Source organism: Macrotis lagotis, chromosome 6 (genome assembly GCF_037893015.1).
Source record: "Macrotis lagotis isolate mMagLag1 chromosome 6, bilby.v1.9.chrom.fasta, whole genome shotgun sequence".
NCBI lineage: Eukaryota > Metazoa > Chordata > Mammalia > Peramelemorphia > Peramelidae > Macrotis > Macrotis lagotis.
Window position 1 is genome coordinate 164,372,207 of NC_133663.1, and position 15,029 is coordinate 164,387,235.

Below are 15,029 nucleotides of genomic sequence, written 5' to 3' on the forward strand. Positions count from 1 at the left end.
ATATACATATATGTATATATATGTGATAGTTTAATTGAATATTATATGTAATTAAACTTTTAATAGTACATGAAAAAAATATGATGATGATATGTGTCCTTCATTCTTCTTCTTTTTTTTTTTTTTTTGCAAGGCAAATGGGGTTAAGTGGCTTGCCCAAGGCCACACAGCTAGGTAATTACTAAGTGTCTGAAACCGAATTTGAACCCAGGTACTCCTGACTCCAAGGCTGGTGCTTTATCCACTATGTCACCTAGCCTTCCCCTGTGTCCTTCATTCTTAAAGAAGAACATGATATCAGGTTGGTGATGCCATGACAAGCACATGAATTGGATTGGAGTGAGGGGGTGCTGTACTTAGTCCCTAGCCTCACTTTCTCCTCCAGAGTCATCTGGGTGCAGTGGTCAGATATGAATCAGGGTGTCTAGAGATGGCCCTGGATATGAGGCAATCAGGGTTAAGTGACTTCCCCAAGGTCACACAACTAGTATGAGTCAAGTGTCTGAGCCTGGATTTGAACTCGGGTCCTCCTGACTCCTAGACCAGTGTTCTATCCATCATGAATCCTGCCTCATTATACTGTTACAATAGCTGATTTTTTTGCATTTCGCCTTTTAGACACTGCATCATTTGTTATTTTTTGTTGAAGGGTGGGAACTTTTTATGGCCAGAAAGGTGGGCTAAGAGTTTTTTTAGTTTCCACTTGTTCACTGTTTGGTGTTTGAACCACTTCCTTCTTCACTGGTTAAGATAGGAAATTAATCATTGACTCACTCTGTCATTATGAGTGAATACTTGTAAGGAGTTTAGTGAAACATTTATTTTTTTTAAAGGAACTTTTAGAATGAAGTCAACACATTCTGCTATATTTTAGTCATATATATATATATATATATATTACATATATTACTGTGTATTTCTTCCTCAAAGTAGTTAGTATTGATGGATTTGTTTGTAAAATTTAATAGGTGGATGAATTACTTTGGGATAATCACATAATATTATGCTAGTGACAACATAATATGAAAGCACATTGCTATAGTGCTTTTACAGATTTCATCCAGCAGCAACAGGATCAGTTATTAGAAAGGTTTTCTTCCTCCATACAAATAAGGAAATAAAAGGTAAAGTAAATGTAAAATAAAATATAAAATATAATTATAACATGATTGTTTAAAAAAAAAGCCAACAGAATTTATACATCTGAATAACCAAATATTGAATTGACTTTTATTGGGAGGTTATATCTATAGAGATACAGTGTGTGGTGTAGTACAAAGAATGCTTGACTTGGAGTCTGGAGAAACCTGAATTGAATTTTGCCTTTAAATCCTATAAACTTGACTTTGGATAAATCATTTAACTTTTTCTGAGCCTCAGTTGCCTTATTTGTAAGATGATAATAATAATTCCTATAGTATAGAGATGTTATGGGAACCAAATGAAGTAATGCATGTGCCACACACTGCAAATCTTAAAGCATGATGTAAATGTCACCAATTTTAAAATTCTACCACTCCACAAAGCATTATTTGATCACATCCATAGAAAGGAAATGTTTACGTAACTGAACAAGGGATAGATGCAATTGCAAAAAGATAAGAAAGGTAACTGATTAAATAAAACAAAAACTTTGGTACAAACATAATTAATTCACCTTAAGAAAGAAGTCAAATGGGAAAAATATTTCTTTTGTCAGATAAGGGTTTGATTTCTGAAGCCTAACCCATATATAATAGACCCCAACACATATATAATACACACATAAACACACACATATATGCATACTCACACATACACACATATGCACAAAATGTCTTAATGTAGTTTTAAGCTGTTGAAGCATAGTTTTTTAAATTAAGTTTTAATAGTTTAAAACTACTAAAACTGTTGGGACTTTCTTTATTTAATATATATTACCAAAAGTCATTTCCCAATAAATAAATGGCCAAAGGATATGAACAAATTATTCCCAAAAGGAGAATTGCAAAATATTAATCTCTAGTAGTAGGAGAAATGCAAATATAAATAACCTTGAGATTTTGTTTTACTCCCTGTACACTGATAAAGATGATAAAAACTGGTAATATCGATGGAGGTGTTGTGTGATAATGGGCACACTAGTGCATTGTTGGTGGAGCTATGAATCCATAAAATTATTTTGGAAAGCAGTTTGTACAGATAAAGCTACTGAAAAATCCATACTCTTTAAATTAGAGAGGTCATAGCTAGTCATATACTCCAAGTCCATAGTACAACAAAATAATCAGCATCTTTTGTAGTAGCAACAAACCGAAAACAAATTAGTTGCTTATCAACTGAAACATGGCTAAACAAATTGTGAATGTAATGTCATATTACCAGGCTATTCAAAATAATAGATATGAATACAGAGAAACATAAAAAGATTTGCATAATTAAGACTCTTTTGCAAGTACTCCTTTGAATTTATTTCAGAATCTCTGGCATTATTTTTGGTAAGGCAATGGGGTTAAATGACTTGCCCAAGGTCACACAGCTAGGTAATTATTAAGTGTCTGAGGTCAAATTTGAACTCAGGTCCTCCTGATTCCAAGCCTCCATCTTTGAGATTGAATTTGTCTTTTGGGAAAAGCTAAGTCTTTTGAAGTCGACCTATTCAATTAAATGATTTTGCTAGGCAATCCCAAAATTGTCAGGATAAAATATACAAATCTCAATTAGGGTAAAAAAAATGAGATGTCAGTGGCCAGATCTGTGACAGGCAGGTCACCTTACTTTTATTTGGTATGATCTATAAAAATTTCTCATCTGTAAATAGTTTTGGACTAGATGACAAGACCCTTCCAGAGTTATGATGCTCTGATTTTGTTTACTCCAACAAAAATCCAATTAAGATGATTGATATGCACTGATGAGAAGATCTTGCCAAGTGATGTGGCTGAGGAAAAGTCTGGAAATGTCAATGGGAAGAAAGGAGTATGCTGGGATTTCTTTCTGATCTAATGTTTCATGGGAGACATGAGAGCAGTGAAAACACATTTAATAAGTGCCTATTATGTACCAGACACTTTACTAAGCACAGGGGATATAAAGGACAAAAGTCAGTCTGTGCTCACAGTCAAGGAGCTCCCAGGCTAATGGGGGGGAAGCACCATGCAAAAACCCCAAAAAGCCACCCTATGTATGAAGAAGTTATGTACAGGATAAACTCAAAATTATCAACAGAGGAAAGGGACTAGAATGAAGGAAGATAGGCTCCCTGTAGAACTTAAACAAGTTCAAAGGCAGAGAATTCCATGAAGTAGGGACAACTAGGAAAATATACCAGGATATATGATATCCTGTGTGAGGAATTACAAGGAGGCCAGTGTCACTGGATCAGTGGGGTGGATAAGGTTTAAGAAAACTGAAAAGGTAGAAATGAACCAGGTTATTCATGGTTTGATTGCCAGAGAATTTCAGAGTTGATCCTGGAGGTGATAAGTAGCCCTTGGATTTTTCAAATCTGGAGGATGAGATGGTTGGAACTGTACTTTAAGAAGATCATTTGATAGCTGAGAGAATGGTGGTGTCATCAGTAGCATTAGGAAAGTTTGGAAGAGGAGAGATTTGGGGTGGAGAGATGATGAGTTCTCTTTTGGACATGGTGTCTACAAGATATCCAACCTGAGATGTCCAGGCAATTGAAAATTTGAGTCTGGATGTTAGGAGGTAGGTTAGAACTAAGTAGAACTAAGAGAGGCAGTTGAATCCATCACAGTTGATGAGCTCGCCAAATGAAATAATAAAGACAGAGAAAAGAAGAGAGCCCTGGAGAAACCCTTGGGGCCCCTCAAAATTGACTGGTGTGATCTGGATGAATATCAAGTAAAGGAAACTGAGAAGGGGTCAGAATTAGATAACAGATGTCTGGAGAGAAGAGTGAAAAAAGGGGTGACTGCTCAAACCCTATGCTGCAGAGAGCCCAAAAAGGATATAGACTGAGAAAAGGCAACGTCAAGAACTTACCAGGGGTGCAGGGTCTCAAGAAGATGGAAAGGATGTGAAGTGAACAGTTTGAGGAGTTCTCTCACCTGGAGAAGAGTTTCCAGAGGTCACAGTGAATAACAGGAAGAGATGGGAGTGTGAATTGCTTTCTTTGTGCCAAGTGTGGCATAAGGTGCTGGTGATTCAAAGAAAGAAAAGTCCAGCAATGTGATCTGGATTGTCATGGGGAAAGGTTTTTATCTCAACAGATGTAGTCTCTGAATCACAGGGATAAGGAGAAAAACAGCTCAGAGAGTTGTCATGCCATTGTGTGGGGAAGGAATCATTTGAGGACCCCTTACCCTTCAGTCTGTGACTCAGTATAAGGCAGGAGCTTGTGAAATCTCTGTCTCTGAAGACAACCCCAGAACATAAGGATTGCATTCAGCATGACTAGGCCTATGGCAGAAGACTTGATTTCTAGTTATAGGAAAGCAGAATTTTAGCTAAAAGAGACCTTGGCTATTATGTTATCCAGTCTAATATGTACAGGTGAGGAGTAAGTTGAGGTCCATAGAAGATTAATGACTTTTCCAATACCATCCTAGTTAATATAGACCAAGGAATAGAGAACTCAGGTCTCCTTAATCATTTCAATATTGTTTTTTCCCTCCTAATAATTCCTATTAACTTATGCTACCTTGAATAAATCACTTAACTGCTCTGAACTTCAGTTTTCTTATCTACATTCTGAAGTTGAACTCTGTGGCTTTGGAGTCTTCAAATTATTTGAGCCAGAATAAGCAGGAAGGACTGTGGTTTAGATATTTATGATACTCTTTGTTCTTCTTTCCTCCAAAAGAAAAGCAAAGCATCAAGACTGGGAAACAAAAGCATGATCAGATCTTTCTCTTGAATAACGTAATTTTCACTTTTTTTTTAAAAAAAGAGAATTACATGTAATATACATGACTCGTAACTAACTATACATCACTGATTCTAACAGGAAATGAAGTTTATAATTGGAATTTTGTTAGTGTACATAAAACTTAGAAACTATTTGTGTTGAAAGAAAGGGGAAGTAAATATTGAAGATTTCTTGATACAAATACAGGGTTATTAAATTGATAATATATTAGCCATAGAGGGACAGGAAAATAGCTCTCATACCCTTCCATTTCCTCTGCCTCATATCCCATTTCTAATTAGTAATCAATAATTAAATCAGGTTGATCTCTCTCTCTCTCTCTCTCTCTCTCTCTCTCTCTCTCTCTCTCTCTCTCTCTCATTGGAGATCCATGATGAGTGAGTTAACATTTTAGTAGTGGACCTGAACCATTTCAATTTTGATATTACAATAAATGAAATCAGAAGAGATAAGTTAGTTGCATCTTAATGGAAGACTAGTTCACAGATTCTCTTTGAAGAGACAAATGAAGGAGTTGGGGTAATTGGTTTAATGAGGCAACAAAAAAAATATCATTTCCTGCTCACTTGGTTATCTCATCTTATTTCCTCATGATATCTTTGGAGAGGCAAATAAAAGAGTTCGTGTAGTTGGTTTAATCAGGCAACAACAAAAAAATCATTTCCTGCTCACTTGGTTGTCTCATCTTATTTCCTTTAATGAACATAAACAAAAAAAGCACTATGAATATAATTTAAGTTTATATTTCTGCCAAAATCTTTTGCAGAAAATGAGACAGATTCAATAAAGAATTTGGCAATATCTTCTAAACTAAGTCAGCATATATGTTAATTCTTGTCAATGCAAAGAGAAAGGAACATGGGGGGGAAATGGCAAAAAATAAATTTGAAAGTAAAATTTAAGTTTCAAAAATGAAAGGAGTCAAAGGCTTTGATACTAGTCAAAAATTTCCCATCCCTATGTCATGAATCCACCATTAAAAAAATGATGATAAAACTTATCAACAAACATTTCTTTACAAAAATACAATAAAAATTATATATGAAATGGTGGATTTTTTATTTACAATTTGTTTTTTAAAATATATAATTTTTTTTGACTAGAAAGGATAGTGATCAATGTTGGAAGGAATATGGGAAATCTGGGACACTAATACATTGGTGGTGGAGCTGTGAATTCATCCAGCCTTTCTGGAGAGTAATTTGGAATTACATCCAAAGGGCAACAAAAGTATACAGACCCTTTCCAACAATACCACTACTGGGTCTATATCCTAAAGAGATTATGAAAAAAGGATAAAAATAGCACTTGTACAAAAATATTCATAGCAACCCTGTTTGTGGTGGCAAAGAATTAGAAATTAAGTGAATATCCTTCAATTTGAGGAATGGCTTAACAAACTGGTATATGTATGTGATGGAACACATTAGAAACCAGGAAAGATGGGAACTCAGGGAAGCCTGGAAGGATTTACATGAACTGATGCTGAGTGAGATGAGCAGAACCAGAAAAACACTGTACACCCTAACAACAGCATGGGAGTGATGGTCAACCTTGATGGACCTGCTCATTTCATCAGTGCAACAATCAGGGACAATTTTAGGGTATCTGTGATAGAGAATACCATCTGTATCCAAAGAAAGAATTGTGGAATTTAAACAAAGACCAAAGACTATTACCTTTATAAAAAAAAGGTGTCTTATTATGTAATTTTGCTATCTCTTTTACTTTATGTTTCTTCCTTAAGGATATGATTTCTCTCTCATCACATTCAACTTAGATCCATTTATAGCATGGAAACAATGTAAGGAGACTTAACAGACTGCCTTCTGTGGGGGTGGGGGAGGGAAGCAAGATTAGGGGAAAAATTGTAAAATTCAAAATAAAATCTTTCTTTAAAATAAAAAAAATAAATTACAGACTAAAAAATACCAAAATCAAAAAAATAAAATTTTTTTTAAAGTTATTTTTTTCTAGTTATCAACTTTTGTTTTTTTAATCCCTCCTATCTCCCACCCCTAATTCTGGGGGGGGGGGAAGAAAAACAAAAACTCTTGTTACATAAATGTGTAGTTGAGCAAAACAGATTCTCATATTAACCATATTCAAATATTTGTATCTTGTTTTGCTTATCTTTGTGAGGTGATGGATAGCATTCTTCATTTATCCTCTGAAATCTAGTTGATCATTTCAGTGATAAGATTTCTTAAGGCTTTTAAAAAATTGTTCACTTTTATAATGTTGCTATATTATATTAACTTGTTATCCTGATTCTACCTACTCATTTAGCATCAGTTTTTAGAAGTCTTCCTGGGTTTCTTTGAAACTATTTCTCTAATAATTTTTGTTTACACCTTATTTTTTTTACAAGGCAGTGGGGTAAAGTGACTTGCCCAAGGTCACACAGCAGTAATTATTAAATGTCTGAAGCTGGATTTGAACTCAGGTCCTCCTGACTCCAGGGCTGGTACTCTATACTGCACCTTCTGTATTTTTTTTCAGTTATATGCAAAGTTAATTTTCAACATTCATCCATTTGCAAATTTATGGTTCTACATTTTTCTATCACCCTCCCTTATTTTTCCCCTCCCTTTGACAGCAAACAATCTGGTATAAAATGTAAATGAACATTTGTGCTTAACCTATTTTTTTCTTATTAAATAATTCTTTGGGATACATTCCTAATTACTGGGTCAAAGGGTATTTTTTTCTTTTTGCAACTTTTAGTGAGGCAGGAACAAGCATAATATTTGGGAATAGTAGGACAATTGGATTCTTTAAACCTTTTAGTTGGTCTAAAGTTAGTTAAGGTTGTTTGTTGGGTTTTTGTTTGTTTTTTAGTTACATATTTAGTTCATTGATTACCTCTTTCTCTAATTTATTCATGTAAGCATTTAAAGATATAGTATATCCCCTGACAGCTGCTTTGAGTGAATCTGATAGGTTTTGGTATGTTGTTTCATTATTGTTATTATCTAGGATAAAATAATTAATTCTTTCTATAATTTGTTTTTTAATCCATTCATTCTTTAAAATGAGGCTATTCCATTTCTAATTGGTTCTGAGTCTATCTCTTCCTGGCCCAATAATGCATATGACTTTTATTGCATTGTATTCACTATTTCTGCCTTTCTGCAGTTGATCATTAGGTTTTCATGCATGGTCAGTTTTTGTATAAGTGCCATGTACTGCAGAGAAAAAGGTATATTCCTTTCTAGCCCCATTCAGTTTCCTCTATAAGTCTATCATATCTAGTTTTTCTGACAATCTATTTACCTCCTTAACTGCTCTCTTATTTATTTTATGATTTTATTTATCTAGATCTGAGAGTGGGAGGTTGAGGTCTCCCACTAGTAGAGTTTTGCTCTCTTTGTCTTCCTGTTGTTCTTTTAGCTTCTTCTCTTAAGAATTTGGATGCTATCCCATTGGGTACATATATATATATATTCAGTATTGAAATCATTTTATTGTCTATGGTACCTTTTAGGAGGATATAGTTTCCTTCCTTATCTCTTTTAATGCTATCTATTTTTGCAGCTGCTTTGTCTAAGATAAGAATTGCCACTCCTGTTTGTTTTTTAAATGAAAGTCCAGAATCAAGATGCTCCAAATTAATAGCAGTGAACTGAATGTGAGACCAGCAGGCAAAGTTTAGGGTAGTTAAAATAATGTTGAATGTAACATATAGCTTTTTTTAAAGGTTTTTTTGCAGGGCAATGGGGTTAAGTGGCTTGCCTGAGGCCACACAGCTAGGTAATTATTAAGTGTCTGAGGCCAGACTTGAACTCAGATTACCCCTGACTCCAGGGCTGGTGCTCTATCCACTGTGCCACCTAGCCGCCCCTAATATATACTTTTTTACCCTCCTCATTCCAGTGAAACTGAATCCCTAGCTGCTGACCATCCTTCCTCCAAAATCTCAATTATTGTATGCCTAAATTCCATCCATCTCATTCCTACCCAATTCCTCTTCCAAGGCTTATATTTTCTCTCATATCCCTGACTCACTGGTATTGATGAGGAATTCAGAATATTCTTTGCCCCCCATTGACAGTGGCACTTCGAAACTCTCCCTCTACTGCTATCACTCAGACAACATCTAGCTCTGAGACTGCCATCCAAATTTATGACTAGTTCCTAGTCATCTCCTGAACTTTGATTCCCTTAGTGTCCAGCAGTCTCATTTTCTTCCTTCTTCCTAATACAAGGGGATTTCTAACATACACACACACACACACACACACACACACACACGATAATTCTTCTAATAGTCTAAATTCCCAATTTCTTAATCTGTTCCGTTTCCACGAACTACTTCTCCACTACACTTCGGTTGTATACAGGAATGGCTATACTCCTCTTCTTGTCACACTTATTAGTGGTGACAAGAACTCTGGAATTTATTTAACTGATCATTGTCTTTTAGTATCCCATCATTCCTTTATGACTCTAAACCCAGTTCTATATCCTTGTTTCTTTCCCAGGTATTGAATTCCATACTCTTTGTTCTCTCCTTTCTTTCTAGTCTTGATCCCTATGCCTATCATCTGTTTCACCTTACCATATAACTTCCACTTTGGAGAATTCCCACTGTTTGCTTCAACATTCCTACTTACAGCTGCCAAACAGTCACAGAACTGTGCTGAATGGATTCACTACAGATTTATCTTTTTTTAAAAAATGTTAATATTATCCTTATTTTTAACATTGTTTGAATTTCCTTTTACAATCCTGTCTATCCCTCCCAGAAAATCATCCTTATAACAAAGAATTTTTAAAAAGATAAAGAGGAAGAAGAAGAGATCAGCAAAACCAGTCAATACATGGGAAGAAAATATGATATTATAGTCACCTCCATCCCCACCTCTCTTAGCTCCCTACAAAAGAGTTGGGAAGGTATCTTTTTACTTTCTTCTTTGAGGTCAATCAGCATCATTCATGTTCAGATTTTTGTTATTTTTCCTGTATATTTTACATTGTAGTAAACAAAAATCTATAGTCATCTAGTCAATCAATAAATATTTATTAAGCACCTACTTATTTGCCAGACATTGTGTTAAGTGCTAGGGATACAAAAAGAGGCAAAAAACATTCCCTCCAGGAGTTTACAGACCAGTGGGGGGGAGACAACATGCAAACGAATATCTACAAAACCAAAGTTACACATAGAATCCATAGGAAAGTGTGAACAGTAGGGTCCTGGAATTTAGAGGGGTTGGGGAAGGCTTCCTGTAGGTAGAAAGTAGGATGGGTCTTCAGGGAAGCCAGGGGGTTCAGGAATAGTTAGGAGGGGGAACATTTGAGACATGGGAGACAGAGAGAATTCCTGGAGCATGGTCATGCAATGTCTTGGTCCTGGAAACAGTCAAGTGATAAACTAATGTCACTGGTTCAAAGAGGATGCATCCAGGAGTAAGGTATAAGAAATCTGAAAAGTTGTGGGGAGAGGACTGGGTGGGGGAGTATCAGGTTATGAAGGACTTTGAATGTAAATCATTGGAAGAGAAAAGTTAGGGTATGACCCTAATGTTATAAATTGTTTATATTACATAAAGTAGTCATAAAAGAATGCCATCTAAAGTATAAGACTTAGGAATTTTCTGAGTTTTAATTTTATGGGTAAAATGATAGCAGTCTTATATTAGCTCCTTAGAGGCACTAGGGATCCCCTAGAGTTTGTTAAGTGGATGGAGGGGTGACACAGATGAAAATGTGCGTAGTTGAACCGACACTTCCTATGACTGAATAGGGAATGGACAGGAATGGGGAGAGACATGAGGCAGGCAGATCAACCCCTCTATAGGCTAGTGTAGTCATCCAGGCATTAGGTCATGAGGGCCTATGTAGAATAGTGCCAGTGATTGAGGAGATAAGATGTATTCCAGAGGTGTTACGTAGTGAGATGGACAGGGGTTGGCAACAGTTTGGATAATGGGAATTAGAGATAGTGAAGAATCTAAGATGACTTCTAGTATGGGAGCCCATGAGACCAAGAGGATCATCTTATTCTCCACAGTGATAGGGAATGTGAGGGGTAGGGTTGTGGTAACGTTTAAGCGAAGAGATTGTGAGTTCTGGTTTGGACATAATTTAAGATGGCTACGTCCAATTTGACTTACTACAAGGGAGTTGGAGATGTGTTTTTGGAGGTCAAGGGCAGCTAAGTGATGTCATGCATAGAGTGCTGATCTTGGAGTTAGGAGGATGGGAGTGAATCTGACCTCAGATACTTGACACTAATTGTGTGACCCTAGGCAAGTTACTTAACCCTGACTGCCTCGCATCCAGGGCTATCTCCAGCCATCCTGATTCATATCTGACCACTGGATGGACCCAGATGGCTCTGGAGGAGAAAGTGACACTGATGTCTTAGCACAGCATCGCTTCACTCAAATCCTGCTCACATGCCTGTCATGGCATCATCTCCCCTCCCTGATGTTGTGGTCTTCTTTGAGAATGAGGGACAAACATTACTGGAGATTACCTGAGAGATTGGTACAAGATAGCTAGATTTGAGAATGGTCAGCATAGAGATTGTAATTAAATCCAAGGGGAACTGATAAGCTCATCTCCTGAAGTAGAATAAAAGCAGATAAGAGGGCCTAGGACAGAAACCAGAAGGCATTTTGGGTCAGAGGGCATAATCTTGAGGATCCAGCAAAGGAGACAGAGCAGAAGCTGGCAGCTTGGTCGGGGGAAAACCAGAAGAGAATGGGATCTTAAAAACCAGCTAATAATTTTACAGTGAGGATTCTGAAACCAAGAAAGGTTAGTGTGCTGTCAGAGATCAACCTGCTGCAGGGTCTGGAGCACAACCAGTGCACTAAATGTCTCTGTCAAGTCACTTAGCTTTTCTCACACTTTAATACAATGAGGAGAATGATAATACTTGATGAGATAATATATGTAATGTATTTTGTCTACTTTAAAGAATATGTGAATATGCATTCTTAAAAATGCATTCTTAAAATATGCATTCTTAAAACTCAAGAAATTGCTATATTTGTACTTTAGATGGGATTTCTTCATAGCTACTTTTTGTAATATAAGCAATTTATAATATGACTGTCATACTTTTCTCTTCCAATGATGTACTTTAATAGTGCCCTAGACTTCAGTTGAACAACAGCATAGATTTAAACCTTATCTCTCCATTGCCAGATATAGAATATTCTCTTGAATGGTGATGAGAATTCCATTGCCTTTTTATGAGTTTTATTAAAACCTTGTTATAAACATTTCTTATGAACAATTTAGTCAACCAACTTTCTAATTGTTTTACTTTTAATGTTTGGGAAACCATAATGTAGAGGAAATAGTTTGGTTCTTTTTATAGATATACTTCAGCAAGTTCACAAACCACAGAAGTTGTAAGTGTAAAATGAAGTAAGGGTAAAATGTAAATTTCCCCCCCCCCCCCCCAGGGAAAAATCACATGAACAAAATTAAACTAGTTCTGTAAGGGATTTTAGAGCTAATAAGCCAGTGGCTCTCAGTCTCCTTCCAGTAATGGAACTCACTGCTTTAAATGAAACTTTGATGTAATACTTTGTGTTATGGTGCTTATGGTATCAAATAACATTTAGACCCACTGATTTAAAAGCAACATTTAAAAAAATATTCTGGATATGATAATACTTGGAACAACTTATTTAGAGAGATGGATGTAATTGTTTTATCAATTTTATAATAAAGAACAATATTTGATTATAGGACAATTTGAGAAATGATGAGAAAGGAATTATTTAGTTCAACCCTGGGACTGGGTAACTTTAAAAAAAATGATAACATTGAATAGACTACATCAGATACACTAGTTATAAATACAAATTAGAAATGTATTTGCATTTTTTCCTATATTAGGAATTTGATTTTTTAATTAGTTAACTGGTTATTTATATTTTGCTTATCTCCTTAGACTCTTGATTTATATAGATACATTTATAGTAAAATAGCAACTATCAACAATTGAATGTTTTGGATGTTTTTAGTATTTAATTCTAGAGTGGTAAGAAGCCAACATTTTTTTGATCCTAAATCAATTTTAACCAAGAAACACCAACAACTAAGGGGGAGAGACTCCTTTGTGGCCTTAATGTTGAGAAACACTGATATATATTAACACTTTGTTTTACAGGTGAGGAAGCCATTGTCCCTCAGAATTAAGTGACACTTCCAGAATTACCTACCTTTGGTACTGTAGGAGAGCTTTGCTCTCCTGATCAGTCGGGGAGGTCTTTACTCTAATTGGTGACATGGCAGCTTATGAAGTCCTTCTATGAGAATGTGGGCATGTCCCTTGTTCTTAGGAAGTCTATGGTCTAGTGGGGGACTCTGGGACATCCACATGAACACTAAGAGAGACACAGAGAGGAAGGTGCTCACAGAAAGCCATGTGGAAAAAAGCACCATAACACAAATGTCACCATATGGACAGGATTTCAAAATATGGTATCATAGGGAAGAGCCTTATAGGTATGCAGACTGGTGGTATGCAGACTGGTGGTGTGCAGAATGGTAGTATGCAGACTGGTGGTATGCAGAATGGTAGTATGTAGACTGGTGGTATGCAGAATGGTAGTATGCAGGGTAGTTTTAACTTGTCAGGAGTATTGAATGAGTGAATATGAGTACTATGGTTTATTTCTTATAGAATGGTTGAAGGGAGGGAGCTGGTAAAAAGGTACACTGTGTGCTCTCAGGGCCAGGGATAGGTGTTCAAACCCCCTCTGGATTCTTGGGTGCCCTGAGGTGTTGGCAGGATGTAAGATATCTTCTCTCCAGCTGTCACTGGATCTCCTGCTGTTTGAGACCTCTAACTAGCACCTCAGTACCATTTAAATGCTTAATACAGTTGCTTTTATGAAGGAATGTTTACTACAAAGATACAAAGATGACAGCTCAACAAATATACAGACATCTCCAGCCATATCTTTGAATATATTCTCTACTGTATCACCTCAGTTGATAGACAAGGAGACTTACATTTACCTTAGTCCTTTTTTTTTTTTTTTTTTTAGTTTTTTGTAAGGCAAACGGGGTTAATAAATGGCTTGCCCAAGGCCACACAGCTAGGATACCTTAGTTCTTAAGTAACATTGATCCTACCAAGTTTGTGTACCATAGGTGGTATTGTTGCTGCATGACTGTATTCAACTCTTATGGCGTGGGTCCAGGATTTCTCCCTCTTCCCAGAGATGGTTCCCTGCTTCTTTGGGCATTAATGCTGTGCAGGCTGTAACACCTGGCCTGGATTTCTGTAGCATGAACTCTTTTTTTTTTTTTTTAAGATTTTATTTATTTTGAGTTTTACAATTTTTCCCCTAATGTTACTTCCCTCCCCTCACACCCCACAGAAGGAAATTTGCCAGTCTTTGCATTGTTTCCATAGTATACATTGATCCAAATTGAATGTGATGAGAGAGAAATCATATCCTTAATGAAGAAATATAAAGTATAAGAGATAACAAGATCAGACAATAAGATATCAGGGTTTGTTTTTTTTTCTAAATTAAAGGTAATAGTCCTTGGCCTTTGTTCAAATTCCTCAGTTCTTTCTCTGGATACAGATGGTATGTTCCATCACAGACAGCCCCAAATTGTCCCTGGTTGTTGCACTGTTGGAATGAGCAAGTCCATCAAGGTTGATCATCACCCCCATGTTGCTGTTAGGGTGTACAATGTTTTCTAGTCCTGCTCATCTCGCTTAGCATCAGTTCATGCAAATCCCTCCCTGAATTTCTGTCCCTCCTGGTTTTTAATAGAATGGTAGTGTTCATGACATACATATACCACAGTTTGCTAAGCCATTCCCCAACTGAAAGACATTTACTTGATTTCCAATTCTTTGCCACTACAAACAGGGCAGCTATTAATATTTTTGTACAAGTGATGTTTTTACCCTTTTTCATCATCTCTTCAAGGGTATAAGCCCAGTAAGGTATTTCTGGATCAAAAGGTATGCACATTTTTGTTGCCCTTTGGGCATAGTTCCAGACTTCTCTCCAGAAAGGAGATCTCCACCAACAATGTAATAGTGTACCAGATTTCCCACACCCTTTTCAACATTGATCATTGTCCTTTCTGGTCATCTTGGCCAGTCTGAGGTGGTACCTCAGAGATGGCATGAACTCTTGACCTAAAGAGCTGAATG

General features: G+C 36.3%; 1 protein-coding gene across 4 annotated transcripts in view; it reads left to right on the forward strand.

Moving 5' to 3' along the window:
• UBAC2 (UBA domain containing 2) overlaps nt 1-15,029 on the forward strand; it is a 255,797-nt gene that overhangs the window by 14,259 nt on the left and 226,509 nt on the right. Inside the window, exon 1 of one of the 4 annotated variants that reach the window (XM_074191959.1) lies at nt 9,630-9,772. The exons of 1 other annotated variant lie outside the window; for it this stretch is intronic. In XM_074191959.1, the coding sequence (XP_074048060.1) occupies nt 9,700-9,772 (73 nt within the window). In that variant the 5' untranslated portion in view covers nt 9,630-9,699. Of the gene's footprint in view, nt 1-9,629; nt 9,773-15,029 lie in introns of those variants that run through there. 2 more of the 4 variants (XM_074191958.1, XM_074191956.1) reach the window with 2 other exon arrangements.